A 15,689-nucleotide genomic window follows, 5' to 3' on the forward strand; every position below is an offset into this window, starting at 1 on the left:
ACCATGTCAGCATTCATTTTCTGTGTTTTAGTGAGATCATAATGTTGAATTTATGATAACAGAAAATTATGTCCATGAAAAGCTGAGATCAAATGCAAACGTATGACGTCACTGTGGAATAGAGAAATGGGGTGGCTAGAAGGGAACAAGGACTTGGTTAATCAGGCACAGTAGCCCTGAAATTACAGAAAACGACCCATAAGGTTTCTTCTGCATCAGTTCTGTTTCTGGAGATGTATTCACCTGCTTTCTTTTCAAAGGAGGTAAAGCTAAGGTGAATATGTGAAATTTTGTTCAAGTGCTGACATTAAATCAGAAACGTGTCAGTAGGAAGATATTAACAATTTGCCAAAGGGATAAGTAAATAAATAATCCAGAGGGGTAGCTCTGCTGCTGCTAATCTTACTGGTATCCATAGTTGTTTTTCAAAAAGGACAGCATTTCCTGTGTTAGGAGAAGCTTGTCATTTAAATCTGGCCAGATGGAGCCAGATTAGGCTGATGGCTCCCAAAATGTGTGATCCAGGAGTGATGCTGCCGTGGCAGCTGCACAGGGGACAGTCATAAAAGGGGGTTAGGGAGGGAAGGGGGTGTGATGGGTCCAATCTCCTTAAAGCTTTCAAGTGCTTCCAATTTTTCATGAATAAGTTGGTTTTGCCTTTGTTTTATGGTCAGATAAGAGTTCCTGTGTAGTACTCTTCCCAAATTTATCAGTAGAATGGTGAGAAACCAAAATGAAGTGGGGGGGAGGAAGGCTGACTGCCTATAGCAGAGAACTGGGGTTTCTTTTAACCTTGTGAAAGACCAGACTGTCAGCTTCTTGTGCAGTTATTGTCTAAAGACAGGTGTTTCATGTGGCCTTTACGTTATTCAGCATTTTGCAATGTCTCCTCACCCTGATTTGCTTTATTAAGCTAATAAAATCTTAGCCCTGCTAAAGGTAGGTATGGTGCAGTAATGAAATTGTCAGCTGGTATTCCCTTTCTCTTCATCCTGCTGAAGTTCCTGACCTGACCTGACCTGGTTTTCTTTTAATTTATTTCTAAATCCCTTGCTCTTGTTTTTGACCACGAACAGCAGAGCTGGAACAGGTACTGTGAGCTGATGGGGAATGACCAGAAGCCAGCCTGGAAATCACGCTGGGGAAAGTCCAGGTTTGTCTTGCAAGGTGCTGCTCATTCTGCCAAGCCTGGGTAGGGGTTGCTGGTACTCACAGAAACAGTTTGCATCCTCCTGTGCAGTTGTACAGCATGTAATGCTAACTGGCAGAGCTCCCTAGTGCAGCTCTTTGCCTTCTTCTTTTAGAGCTTTCATTTTCTCTCTTGTTAATGATTTCCCTGTGGCTGTGTCCTAAAGAGCTGTGTTTGAAAGTTTTAAATGCTAAGGTGTTAATCTTCTGGAATCTGTTCATAGCCTTTCTGGTCACAAATGATAAATGGATTGACCAAGTTCCTGGATAGTGTGGTCAGTCCAAGCTGCATTTTGTGGATATTAATGACTAATGGCTAAAAAACCAGCACAGAAACAAACCTATTCCCAAAGAAACTGTGGCAAGGGAAATTAAGTTCCTCTCGTTCAAAGGAGTACTGCTTACTGAATAACCTTTCTTAGAAAGGAGGTATGCAAATTTAAGTTATTCTGTTGCACCCTGAGAAGGCAAAAATATGCTTTAGTGCAATTAACTCTTCCTGAAATTGATATTTCTACTCTTTAAGTACTTTAGATTCCAGAATGCATAGGTGTATGGAAAAAAAATCATTAGCTGTAACTCATTAGCTCTGTTCAAGCAGCTGCAAAGCTTTAAAAATTAATAATTTTCATGAGGAATGCTAAGTCTGTGTTGTAAGATGTAGCATGCATTCAGTGCAAGATTTCAATTGAAGCTGACAGGGAGCCTGCTGGGGAGGGGTTGAGCAAGGACCCCCAGAATTAATCACCTGTCAGTTAAATTTCTTGGGTTTAAACCTACAGATAATTCTATCTTTGTGAAGTGTCTTTATGATGTAAATACACTAAGCCTCACCCTAAATTGGTTTCCTTTCCCCTTTAATACTGATTTTACAACCAGGAGAAATACTAACATCTCATAGAATTTAAGGGGAGCATTGACATAGTTGAAATTACTCTTTTAAGGTTCTAAAATACAAAAATACCAATAGTCTCTTCAAGAGCAAAAGTATGAAGGTGATTAGAAGCACTGCCAGATGCAAAATCTAGTGACTCTTGTTAAAAACTAAGATGTGCCCTGAAATACTTGCATCGCTTTCCATGAACTAGAGTGGAAATGCAAGAGGAAGTAGGGAAAAAAAATCTGCTACATGTGATTCTCCATGGGTTATGCTTACAAGAATGAAAACTAGAAGTAGATTTTATGCTGTGTGAAATTCCTGAATCCCAGGGATCAGAGGGATTTCCTGGAGTGGTGCTGGGGCCCTGAGCTCCCAGAGCAGTGTCACTGCTGTGGCACTGGGCTGGAGAGAGGGCTGGGAAAGCTGAAGGTGGAGGCTTGAATGCCCTTTCTAAAGACTAACCATGTGAAAAGAGCAGTCAGAGAATGTTCTGAGGTAAACTGTTATTGGTAACAGTGCTTTGTACCACTGAATGCCCTCCCTCGAGCCTGGGGGAGGTGGGTGCTGAGAACTGCCAGTGGTCGCAGGCAAAGCCAAGGCAGCTTTCACTGTTGTGTGTCTCTCCTTTTGACTCTGCAAGGAGCTCTGCTGTCCCACACTGTAGTTGGGACTATCCCATAGTTTGTTTTCCTTTGTAGATATATTTTCCTGCTTTTCCTTTGAGGAATTCTGGTGGCTCAGTTGAAGCTGCTGCTGGTGCAGATCTCCAAAGCTCACGTGGTGCCCCGAGTGTTGTGCAGACAATCTGCTCCAAGTGCAATGCAGATATATTTATTTCTGTTTGCAGTCTCACAATGTGATAGCCCTGCTGATATTTCTGCTAAGGAAAATCAACATTGCTGAGTAAATATTAACCATTGTACACAAAACCCTCAAGAGAACTTGCTGTTGTTTAAAAATGGTGCTGCTGATCTGAAGAGCTCCAATGGCTCTGCTGGAGAATGGCCAAGCTTGTTCAGGATCCTTGGGAGGGTTCTGGCCCTGCTTTTCCTGACCCATGTAACTACAGGCTGCATCTGATAGGGGAAGAAGAGATTTGATGCAGTTAGTCTTCACTCCTATGTTATTAATAGCATCAGTAGGGTTACAGAAACACCAAGCCACAGTTAAATATTCACATTTTCCTGATGGAGTCTATGAATTGAGACTTATGATCTTTCCAAGAAAGAAATCTATGAAAGGTTTAGACTGGTCAATCAAAAAAGTTTTAAAATAAAGAATTTAAATACCTTGTGATGCTTTCCCTTTTCTCTAAATTCAGGTATTTACTCTTAAATGAAAGGGTAAAATTCAGCAAAGAATTTGAGTTTTGAATTTTCCTGTTCAACCTTAATGACTGTAAATTCAGTGGAAGATTGTCACATAATTGTGCTGGACTTTCCAGAAAGTGCTGAATATTATAGAATTCCATGGAAATGATGCCAGTTTCAGGGGTTTCACTTTTCCTTTGTTATGGTTCCCTCTCTGTCCCCATTTATAATTACAGAATTTCATGATTTGTCTGCTTTCCCCTCCTCCCAGGAAGAAATTCTTGGAGGCTGGAAATCTAAAGGAATTATGACAGCAGGGATACTATACTAAACCTAATTTACAGTCTTGTAAACAACCTGAATAAAAAGAATTTTCTTTATATGCCTTTTGAAATTATCTGCCCGTAACTTAAAGATTTGTGTGTTGGTGATGCAGCATTTCTTGTTCAGTTGTATTTCCAGTGACCAGTCCTAGAGACAGAAAGGCAAGTCTGTGTGTAGCTGACCTTTCTAAGAAGCAGAAAATCATATTTTGTCTTTAGGGGGAAAAGAAGCAATATTTAAGCTGTCTTTGTGCATCCTGAAGAAATAAGTAAAGTGAATCCCATACTTCACTGTGTTATGTAAATCCCTACCTTAAGGCTTTACATATATAATTAATTTGAATTTTTTAAAAAATCTATTCCAACCAAAGTATATATGCAGTTAGGAAATTGTATGTAGATAAGCTGATGTATAGATAAAACATTAGCATGACAAATGGGCCAAAGTTGCTTCTGGTATGGAGAATTGCCTCATTTGTCTGGATGAATCTGGCAGTGTTATATGGTTACAAATTGAAACCAAATAATTGCTGCAAGCAGAGAAAAATAGAATCAGCAGTACAAATGTGCTAACATTTTCCTTCCTTTCTTTCCCCCTTTACTTTCCAGGAGGATGTAGAGTTTGGCATAGAACTGTGAATTTATTTGCAGGTTACTATCAGATGGTAAAATACACATTAGTGTTTCAAGAGGAAAATGAACTCCCTCATGTATTTGCTGGCTTTTGTGGTTTTTTTAATTTCAATATTTGTGATCAGATGATGACATTCAGTGTAGCTTCTGACCTATTGATCCTGCCAAATATCTGTGTGACAGCATTACAGATTTCAGAGGAAATAATATTTTGTTTTCCTAGCTGCTAAATGATATAAGGCACATGAAATCCCTCTTAAAATGAGAGATGAGCTTGAGGAATTTCTGTCTAATTACATTTTTAGTGAGATGTGCCTCTTTCAGAAAATAATTTAGATTGCATCCACAATGTTAGTGTTCTCAAAACATCTGTTTGTTTCTCAACAGATATAAAAAACATCTAAAAAGTAAAAATGGCTGAACTGGACCATGGAACATTGTTTTCAACTCCTAGGATTAGTGATGGAGGTGTGTATGCTATCGTGTTCAAGTTTAATTGTTTTATCAACTGCTTATGAAAGACTCTGTGCAACTAAAAGCTGCATATAGAAGCTGCTATAGCTCTCTGTTCATGGTTTGGGTTGGGAGGGGCCCTAAAGCTCATCCTGTCCCACCCCCTGCCATGGGCAGGGACACCTTCCATAGCCCAGGTTGCTCCAAGCCCTGTCCAGCCTGGCCTTGGACACTTCCAGGGATCCAGGGGCAGCCACAGCTTCTCTGGGCAACCTGGGCCAGGGCCTCCCCACCCTCCCAGGGAAGAATTTCTTCCTCAATTCCTGCCTGAATCTGGCCTCTTTTCAGGTTAAAACTATTGCCCCTCATGCAATTTACAGGCCCTGGTAAAGAGTCTTTCTCTGTTTTTGTTATAAGCCCCCTTTATATATTGAGAGGCTGCAATAAAGCCTTCCTGGAGCCTTCTCCAACTGAGCATCCCCACCTCTCACAACCTGTTCTCCTCATGAGAGATGTTCCAGCTTTCCAGAGCATTTGGGTCTGGAGTTTTTACCTCCTTGAATGTGGAATGATTTTCCATGATCTCTGCTGGACAGTGTTGCAAGCAGCCTCAGAAAGAAGGAAAAAAAATCTTTACATAGAAAAACCCACAAAGGGGGCTTAAAAAAGCTGCCTAAAGGCCTAAAGACTAGGAGAAAGGAGGTTATTCATACTAAGCTCACAGGGTAAAAAGGAAGAATTTACTGGATCAAACTACTGAATGCTTTTTGTTTAAGGTATATAGAGAATAAAGAAATAGTCTTAATACAAGATCAGAGCTATAACCTGCCTAGCATAACCCTGACCTGGTGGAATAACTGGTGTGATGAGAAGATGAGTGGTGAGAAAATGAGGACTGGTGAGCAGGAGGGAAGGAGGGAGCCTTCCTTCCTCTGTGCAGGTTGTGTGTCCTCTCCCCTGCACGGGGATTGCCTGTGGAACTCTGGATGATGAGGAGAAGGGGGAAGAAGCCACAGTTCTGTTCTGAATGGCAGCCTGGCACAGTCCCATGAGCCAGGAAATCTGTCCATAAACACTGGGCAGCTCTGTCTCTCTGGTTCTGTTGACAAATCCCATTCAGGCAGGGTTTGCAGTCCTGATTTTCTGGAGTTGTTCTGATATAACTGTTGGTCTGTGTGGCTGGAGATGCAGTGGGAAATGGAACTGCAACTCATCCCCTTTGCATGGGTTTGGTAGTTTTTACACTTCTTAGAAAAAAATCACTCCATAGGTTGCTCAATCCATAGGTTACAATAAACATTGAGGTAGTTTTCTGTTTGCTGCAAGAAGAATGCATATATTGAAATTTAGGTATTTCTGTATTAGAAGTTACTAAAATTCCAGTAAATGCAGTTTAAAGTGAATTCATAATGAAATTCACATGTAAACAATGCTTTTAAAGCATTTTGTAAACATACAGCTGGTTACTGTTTCTTGTATAATTCTCATTTCCCAGCTAACAGTCTCTGTTATGGAAACTTCTGGTGTTTAAAATGTACTGGTTCTAATTTCTATCTATAATGCTTTCATTTGATGACTCACACTTAAATTATTTCTCCAGAATTTGAAATGACCTTATGTGTTTTATGTGACAACTAGAAAATCCAGTGATTCCTGCAAGAAAGGCTCTTTGCAGCCAGAAGTACAAACCTGTTGACTATAAACATCTGCATGAACTTGCTGCAGAGGCAAAAGTGGCCTCTGAAAAAACTCAGTTAAAGGTAGGATTTTTGTATTATTTGTAATGTGAATGCTTTTGAAGCTCAGTGATCACATTTCTTCCAGCCCCAAGGAATCTGAGAATGAATAGGGATAACAAATTGGTTCAGCCAAAGGGGGTCAGATATGAGAGTTTATCCCAGTGTTACTGTGATTTGGATGTGTTAATGTCAATGGATGGGCTTTCTTTGAATCAGAGATGCAAAATATGTGTGGATTCTGCTTCCTCAAAAGACAGGAAAAGTTTGTATTTGAGTGCTTTGTGGAAACTCATCCAAACTTATTACATAAAATTGGAGGCAATGAAGAATTTATGGGGACAAATGGGGAGGTTGACCCAGACAATAAGCTAAACAAAAAGATATGAAGCAAGGATTTCCAAATGTTAAGCTGAGGTAGATCCTAAAAAAAATTAAAAGTGTTTAATAGCCATAAAACGTAAATGTAGAGTTTGACAGAGGTATAAACAGGTGCAGTAGTGTTCATGTGGTAAAGACCACAGGAATCTGTTTAATAGTACAGAAGGGTGACAGTGAATGAGAGAAAAAATGCATATTTATATACTTTCTTCAATGCAGGAAGCATTGCTTCCTTTAATGCACGGAGGGATCATATACCAAAAGTTCTGGCAGATATTTCTTCACAGATTGGCAGTGCAAAATTTCACTGAATTCATCCAAACTTTATTTTTTCATCTTTCTTTTGGGTTTTCACCTTTTCAAGTGTTTTCCAACTGAGTAGGTAGTAAAATATATATATTCTGAAAGCTCCACAGAGAACAGTATGTGTTCCCACCTACTACTTTTTGTTGCTGATTCAAGCTATCCACATTTAGAAGAGCTGGGTTACTCCTCCTTTGAGGCAGAACCAAAGAAACAAATGGTAAATCAGTTGTTGCCTGTTTAAGAAATAAAAAGAGAGCACATACAGGAAAAAAGGGTAGTTTTGCAGCAGTTACACAGAAATACATAAATGACATTACTGTTGCTATAAAATAGCTTCAAGAGCATATGTAAAGATGGAGTTTTGTTTCACCTCAGTTTTAGAGCCAATTTGAAGATGTATGTATTTTCAGATTGCTTTAAATAAAGCATTCTGTTTGCTGAGGTCTAGTTTTAGTCACCTGATGGTAACCAAGAGGAAGCTGTAAGTAACTTTTCCAAGATGAAAATAGGTAAGCGATAAAAATAAAAGACATTGTTTGATTTAGAAGCATTGTAACATACTGGTTGAGAGCATGGCATGGGTGTGTTCCAGCTCTCTTCTAGTACAGCCACACATGCAGGTTCCTTGTTTCTCAGCCACAGTCACACAATGTCTCCATGGCCCCTTTTGCAGCTTCTTATCCCAATGATACCCCATAACCAAGTTTGCTGCCAAGTACAATGGATCAGCCACATTCCAGCTGTTCTCCCTTGTGAGACTATCTAGGAAGCAGGTATATTCAACCAGGTGTACAGAACTCAGGTCCATCTGAGATGGGGAAATGTTTCTAGTTTCAGGAGTAGGATTTTAGCTTAGGTAGTGGTGACTGAGGGGCTGTGATTGGAGAATTGCTGGGACCCTCCTTGCCTGCCTGTGAGTGCTGCCCAGCCCAATCCTGCAGCTTTCCCTGCTGGTGTCCCTGGCCCAGGCAGGGCAGGAGCAGGAACATGCTGGGGGCTGTGCCTGTGTGTCCTGGGTGTGCTCAGTGCTCTCATGCCTGTGAGCACAGAGGGCTCAGGGGTGGCTTTGAGCAGCTTGCCCTGGGCAGGACAATTGCAGGTTGATTCCACCTGAGCCAAGGGAAAACCCAGCAGTTTTGACTTGGAACGTCATTCCTTTGTGGAACTAGATGTGGAGTGAGGTCTTTATTCATTTCTCCCTGTTATGAACTAGGACAAGGCTTTCCCATGGTTTTTTCTTGTCTTGCTACCATTCTGCCATTATCTGCAGGAAGGAGGTTCTGGGCAGGGAAAAAAAAGGGCCTGTGTGTGATTTGTGGGAACCGCTGGAGTCAGGAGATGGCTGGGATAGGGATGGGCAGGTGTTCTGGAGGAAGGGGATGGCAAGGCAGCGCAAAGAGAAGGAGCAGGAAAGGAGCTTTGTTCTATGTATGCACTGAGAGGCCAGGGACAGTCAGGGTGGCAGGAGGGTGAGAGGAAATGTCTCAGATGTCTGGCAGCCACAGCCTTTGATCCCTGTTCCTGCACTCTTGGCTGGCCAGAGTCGTGTGGCTGCCACTTCAGCAGCCTCCCCCTGGCACCTTTTCCTCTGGCTTAAGCACTAACTCCATCTGTCTCAAAAGTAGGTGTTCCTATTTTATCTGAAGTGTGAAGCAATGTTTTTGTGAAGCCCTCAGTTTCAGAGCCTCTTTAATTGGACAGATTTTGTAAAAATACTCTTTTAGTCATACATTTTTGAAATTCTTTTTCTTGAAGGACACACTTTCACTCTTTCATCCTCCTACCTGTAAGAATGTTTCTTTCTCCTGCTCATCTTCCCCCTACTTCACCCCTGGGAAATAGGGATGGAAAAGGAAAGAAGAAAATGGACTGCATTTTTTTCATTTTCTCCTTTCATTTAATTGTGACTTGAAATGGAATAAGCTTCCTTTTCTCCATGAATATTGGTTACACTTGAACACACTGTTCTTCAGAAAAATGTTTTTAGAAAAAAAGTTTTGAAAAAGGCTGTGAAGTTCATCATTCTGTAGTAAAATTTTCAATATGAGGGCATTTGATAAAGCTATTGAACAGATTCAAAATACAAGCTTTAATTTTTCCTGCAGATTAAAAAAACAGAGCAAGTTTCAAAAATTAACAAAGAGCAAATGCTGCTGAAACAGCACCGGCAGGTGTGGTGGCAAGAGCATAAGAGGCTGAGAGAGAGCAGGTAAGAGCTGAGGAACCTGAAGGAGTCCTTGCTGAAGGCAGACAGCAGCAGCAGCCAGAGTTTGTGTATGAAAGTTTTCAGTTTGGGTTCCTTTGGAGTCTGTCTCTGGGTGTGTGTATTGAGTTCACACTGAGAACAGGGGCCGTTGGCACTGCTCCTGTCTGTTGCCCTGGGTACTGTGTAGACACAGATCAACAGCAACGTTTGGGGCTTTCTTGCCACCTTCATGTCCACATCCTGCACTTCATCCCTTCCCAGGCAAAGAATCCCCTTTTTAATTAATTATTTGAGGCTTATCATTCTTGCAAATAAAATGAATAAGAAATTAAAGCTTCTGTAAAATCCATGTTCATACCTTTCAGGCAAAAAGCAGAAGGAGAAATAAAGACTTTTCTTAATGAAGAAAGCCATAAGCACAACTTCTTTTTGGATTTGAGGGACTTGGGTAAGAATTTTTATTAATTTCTTAATTATTATTTTAAAGTCAAAATTGTCTCGATTGTTTGTTTGAGTTTTTAAAACCCTGTCTTGACAGGTTTAGATTTGGAGAGCACAGTGCTGTGTATTATTTTGTGTGTTTGAGAAAGCTTTCTTTCGTTTGGATCCAGAGCAGGAATTGTCCAGGCAGCGGGACACTTACCAAACAAACACTGTAGTTCCTGTCTGGCAGCTAAAGGAGGATTTAAAACTCAAGCTGGCAGAAATGCAGCTTTCACTCTCAGAAGAATCTTGTCAGAAACCTGAGATCGATTCATTTGAGATGTTACAGCAGGTTGGTGTTTTAACTTTATTTTTGCAATTTATTATCACCCTATTTTTGCCATTTACATTTATTTTTGTTAAACTTTGAGACTAACTGACACATAGAGCATCCTGTAACCTCACTACTTGCCATGGTATAGATCTCTGCTCACTAAAATCTGTAAAACTGTAGCAGTGTAGGGCTGGAAATCTGACTGTTTCTAAATAAGAGGTTTCATATTGTAACAAGATAAAGAAGTAATAATAACATGTTTCATAAAATAGATCAAATTTGTGAAGAACCAGCAAAAGGCAGTTTTGGAAGGTCTTGCCCTTGAAAGTCTGGCTTTGGAGAGAGAGCTTGAAGACTACAGAGCAAATGTAAGCTTTTCCTTGTATGTTCAATTAGCAATTTCTTGAGAGAGAAAACATGATGCAGAGCAGTGTTCTGAGCAGTGTTTCTTCATTGCAGGCATTAGCGGGCTCTTTTGAGGAGAAAAATGGGCTTTTCCATGAAGTTCCTGCTGAGCTGCTGTCCCTGGAATGCCCTTACCCTGACGTGAAGACCTTGGTGATCCAGGAGTACCAAGAGCTTGCCAGTGGGTACTGGGCGAGGCTCCAGGAGGTCGACCAGCAGTTGGCAGCTTTATCCAGGTAAGGACAGCTTTGTGCATGACTTTTCTTGGGGTTTAAAGTGTCTGTGATGTCCTTTATAACATGTCGGTGCTGCAGTTGGCTTTGCCACTCGAGCTGGTGCTGTTTGGTGCAGAGCAGTGCAGGCTCTGCCCAGCTCTGGGCTGGACAGTGGGGAAGTGTTTACACAGCTGAGGGTGGAGCCAGTCCTTGCCAAAGCTCTCTGCTGAAATAATAAGCAACATGTTTGGTGGGATAAGGAACCAACAATCTGGTGTGTATCAAATGTCCTGTTCACATGCTCTTGCAGGAATAGAAGTTACTCTTTCTGCATGGTAATTACTATTGAATTTATGACAGAAAAGTGCAGGCTTTCTGAGACACATTCAGAACGTTTTTATCTATAAAGCAGATAAAAAGATCCAATCTTCTCACAAGTTTTGGATCACTGCAGTAGTTGTCATCACAAAGAAATGTAAAAAATGTATATAGCTCTGATTCAGATTAACTGAAAGAAGGAGAGATTTTTCTGCAAATGAAACACTTTATAGAAAGAACATTATTCATAATGATCTAGAAATGGAACAAACCTAAATATTAACAGTATAAAGCTTAACCTTTCTGCTGAGACTGTCTAGAGTACAGGAGAGATACTGAGTTGCAGATATTGGACAGGCTTTGCCTTCTTTTTGCCATCTCCTGATATTCCTGTGGCTTAGGATGGCTTTGGGTTTAAAGGTTGAGAAGGGGAAGGTCAGTGGAAGGGTTGGAAGCCTGGGCAGGTTCAAGGTGTTGGGTGCCACAGAAAGTGATGTTATGATCTACTTACCTTTTGTACAAATTGTACAGATATTCTGTAGGTTCTTCTTCTGTTACTTGAAACCTACATATTATTACTGTAGCATCCTAGCTGTTATAACATGATACTTATTACAAATTGCTTTGATTTATGCCGTATTTATAGCATTTATTAAGCAGCAAGTGGCAAATTTACAGCAGTTGCTTTACTGCTGTCTCTGATATTTTGTTACAGTTGCTGTTATAGACCTTTTAACAACCTCAGTGAGAACCTGTGACAAATGCTAAATCATTATGTACTAAGTCTTTCTAGTGGTTTTAATTAAAATTGTGTTAAAGTTTATAATGAACACAATTTTATTGAGAATTCATAAATTTAAATCCTTGACCCACACAGCATGTGTGCTACTGAATAACAAACATCAATGTAGACAACAGAACCTCTGCAAATGGTTGAAAAATGTATGGTAGTATTTTCACTGATCAGAGGCCAAGTGTGAATTCAGGGCTGGAGCTAGGTAATTTTGCACTGATAATTCAAGAATATCAAGACTTAAATATAAAATGCCATGTTTTCAAGGGAAATAAATGCAGTTGTAGCATGAACACATGTGCAGTGGTGCTCTGAAGGAATGAAGTTGTGATCTCTAGATGGGAACACCAAGGGGGATGTAGCTGGAGGAAATGCTGGAGGTAGTGGCAGCAATTTAGTGAGAGGAATGTGAGGTAATACTGGGGGACAAGAGAGTCACTTTGGGTCAGCATGAGCTGGGAATTTAGGGAATCATAAATGAACCATCTGCAATTATCTCAGGCAATTTATTTAAAGCTAGATATTGGTATTTTTGGAGACCAGAAGGCAAGCAAAATCTTTAATGTATTGCTCATTTATGTTTCTATGATTTTATCCACAGCAACATTAAAAATGTGTTTTCAATTAAAAAAAAAAAGCAAGACTTTGTTCTGGTAGCATTGCTTACTTCCAGTATCTGGGTTTATAAAAGATATGACACTCTTTGTCACTTCTTATGTTTATTTTGGTTAATTTGCATGGGAATATTCTGTGAGTTCGCAAAGATGCAGCCTTGTGATTGAAGTATTCTATAATTCATCAGGCAGCCTGTGATCCAAGTGGCACAGATAATGCTGTCAGAAATTGGAGTGACATGTCCTTGACCTTGGTGTGTATCCCCTGTGCTCTACTGATTAACGTAGCCTTAATGAAGCCTTTGCAGTTATTGTCATTGCTCTGTACCCACAGAGACCAAACATCCTCTTGCAATACACTTCTTCCCTTGTTTTGGTGATTTGAGAAGTTGCTCAGTAGTACAGTTTGACTCTATGATAACATGGTAACCTGGTCACTTCAGCTGGGGGTTACTCTTCTGTCCTTCTTTCATCGTATGCTTGAATGTACAGTGAAGAAACCTTCAGTTGATACTACTCTGGCATTGCACATCCCATTTTTAAACTGTTGAGACTGTCTGGAAAAGAGAATTCAGAAAATGCACATAGAATGTCCAAAAAAGAAAGTTCAGACTAAGATAATATTCTCTTCTCTTCTGTGTGCTTTTCAGTCCCACTAGAGTGCCCATTACAGTGGTCATTGCTTTTAGAAATGGAAGAAAAACTTGGGATTTTTTTCAAGCCTAGTATAGGATTATAATATTTTATAATCTAATTTAATTCCTTTTACTGCTGCTAAACCACAAGTTTTTGTGTTTGGGAAATACCCAGGTCCCAAGATATCCCACAAATGGAGGACTTGGAACTGATGTGTGTGTTATAGCTGCTGATTCTCTAAGCACTATTATGTTTTTGCCAAGGAAGTCTGAATTATTAAAATCAGTGAAGGATGAATGGAGTATTACAGACTCAGCACTGCATCCTTTCAAATGAGTGGGAGGGTAGGACCAAGTCAGGTACATGGAGCTCCTCTTTGCAGGCCTGTTCCCGGGATGTCTCTGTGCCATGATTAATAGCAGGGGTTGCCATCTCCCTTGGTGGCATTGTGGCAGCCTGTGTGTCTGCAGAGCCAACACCACAGCGGTGCCAGCACACGCTGCTGCTGCGAGGGATCTGTGGGGATTACAGGGGACAGGGGAGCTTCCCCTCGGAGCTGTTTGTATTCTTTGGGACGTGTAAAGCCAGGGATTAATGCTGGGTAAATCTGTTTCAAAGGAAGCAGCTGCCTCGGGGCTGTTGCAGAGAAGACAATTGCTGTGTTTCAGCTCCAAAACAAAGCCCAGCCTGTGCTGTGCTCTGGTACAATGCTGCACGCAGGGACAGCCAGCGCTGCATTTCAAATTTGGGTCATGCTTTCAGCCTGGCAAACGTTCGTCGATATCTGGACACTGCAGAAACCTGATATTACCTTAACTCTTCCTGTCAAGTGTGTTGGAGTTTCCAGAGGTGTTGTAGGTGAGCTGTTCCTCTGTGGAATGTCACGGCAGTGTCGCTGAGGCGCCGTCTCGGGTTCCCTCCGCAGGATGTTGACATTCCCCGTGCGTTCGGTGTTGGGAATGAGCTGGGCTGGGTCAGCCTGATTTTTTTTTTTTTTTGGTCCTATTTGTCTATGAGCAGCTGACAAAATCTCAGCACAGCTGACAAATTTTGGCACAGCTGACAAACCAAGGCATTGGCAGTCAGTTTGTCCCTACTTACAATAAACTACTTGTAGCTGCAGCTCCAGCTGATTTGCTCCCCAGAGGATCTTCCACAAGCCTTAACTTCTCCCCCTTATAGTGGCTGGTAGTCCCTCTGAGTGAAGGCTGCCAGGGTTATATGGTGATTCTTCTAATACACAAATGAAGAAAATATTGGGGCTGGAAAGACAAGGATTATAGGTGTTATCTCAAAAAATATTTTTGTACTCAGCTCAGATCAGTAGGAGCAGTTGCAGTGAAAGAGATTTAAATCATAGCAAAGAATAATTAATTTGCTCATTAAAGTTATTCTTCAGAAATCCTATGCCTCAGAATACCAAATTATAACACACATTCTAAAATTAATAAATGATCTGATTTCATAGAAAAGCTCCCTCTAAAGAAGAGGGAGGAGTTTAAACCATTGATTTCTGAGGATCAACTGCAAGACATTTCTCTTAGAGGCAGTAAATGCTGCAGAAACAGCCCATCCTTCCTGTGCCACCTCTGTGACCAAGCTCAGGGGCTGTCTCTGCTGCTCCAGGCCTGCAGTGGGGAGTCATGGGCTGTTACAGCACCGGTCCCTCTTGGTAGGATTCCTTAGGCCCATTTCCCTTCTGGGGTACTATTTCTGCTTTAGGCTTAGGGTATGAAACCACCCAGCTGAGACATTTATATTCAGTGTCTGTCTGGAAGATTCAGCAGGCACCTGTACAGAAACACTTTCATTGCAGTTCTGCTTTGCCTGGTGTGGTTCCACTGGTTACCTTGTCTCCAGCCTTTGCTTGGTTGTTGCCTGTCACTGAAGATAAACTTTTTACAGGAGCTGCATCTTTGTTCTCCCATTTCAAGGCTGCCTCCTTTTCAAGAGGACTGGGTTTAATAGCAAACTCCTGGGTCCTAGAAATAGATTGTTGGATATTTCACACAGTTAATAAGAAGAGAAAGCTTTCACTTATTTTCCTATCTCATGTAAGCTTGTCACCAAACTTACCAGAAAGGGTTTGTTGTTAGGTGAAATGGCTTGTGGAAATGGGATATTGTGTTTTTGTGTTCTTGAGACATGTCTGCAGGTGAAGCTCTCCCTTTATAAAGCTGACAGGTGTAGGGATGTTCCCTGCTGTGTCCCCTCACTGTCCCCAGTGCTGTGCAGTGGGGACAATGCACTGCAGGTTTACTGTGCAATGTGTTACAGAAAAGTTGTGTTAAACTGGGTTACACAGAATTGTTTCTTAATACTAATGTTCACTGTTTTCTCCTCAGAGATAATGCTGGATCACATAAGGAAGTCTAGTTTAATATTAATTACGTATCAGCAGCTCACAAAAATCCCCTTTCTGAAGTACCTGTTTTTTCTGCTTTTTTCTGCCTGCATAAGGGTAAGGCTGTTCCAATGCCTTCCTGGATGCAGTGTATGGAATACTGAGGCACTGCTGCTGGCTCAGGCAGTGCA

The 15,689-nt window shown here is 41.1% G+C and overlaps 1 protein-coding gene across 4 annotated transcripts in view; it reads left to right on the forward strand.

Moving 5' to 3' along the window:
* The first annotated feature begins 1,063 nt into the window (after positions 1–1,063).
* Positions 1,064–15,689, forward strand: part of CCDC148 (coiled-coil domain containing 148) — a 40,898-nt gene continuing 26,272 nt past the window's right edge. For 2 of the 4 annotated variants that reach the window (XM_027656350.1, XM_027656349.1), the window contains exons 1-9: positions 1,064–1,153; positions 3,829–3,975; positions 4,722–4,802; positions 6,426–6,547; positions 9,316–9,419; positions 9,782–9,864; positions 10,028–10,191; positions 10,446–10,541; positions 10,633–10,814. In XM_027656350.1, coding sequence (XP_027512151.1) covers positions 4,748–4,802; positions 6,426–6,547; positions 9,316–9,419; positions 9,782–9,864; positions 10,028–10,191; positions 10,446–10,541; positions 10,633–10,814 — 806 coding nt within the window. In that variant the 5' untranslated portion in view covers positions 1,064–1,153; positions 3,829–3,975; positions 4,722–4,747. Of the gene's footprint in view, positions 1,154–3,828; positions 3,976–4,721; positions 4,803–6,387; positions 6,548–9,315; positions 9,420–9,781; positions 9,865–10,027; positions 10,192–10,445; positions 10,542–10,632; positions 10,815–15,689 lie in introns of all 4 variants that reach the window. The other 2 variants (XM_027656353.1, XM_027656352.1) reach the window with 2 other exon arrangements.

Source organism: Corapipo altera, unplaced genomic scaffold, assembly GCF_003945725.1.
Source record: "Corapipo altera isolate COAL_440 unplaced genomic scaffold, ASM394572v1 68, whole genome shotgun sequence".
NCBI classification, from domain to species: Eukaryota; Metazoa; Chordata; class Aves; order Passeriformes; family Pipridae; genus Corapipo; species Corapipo altera.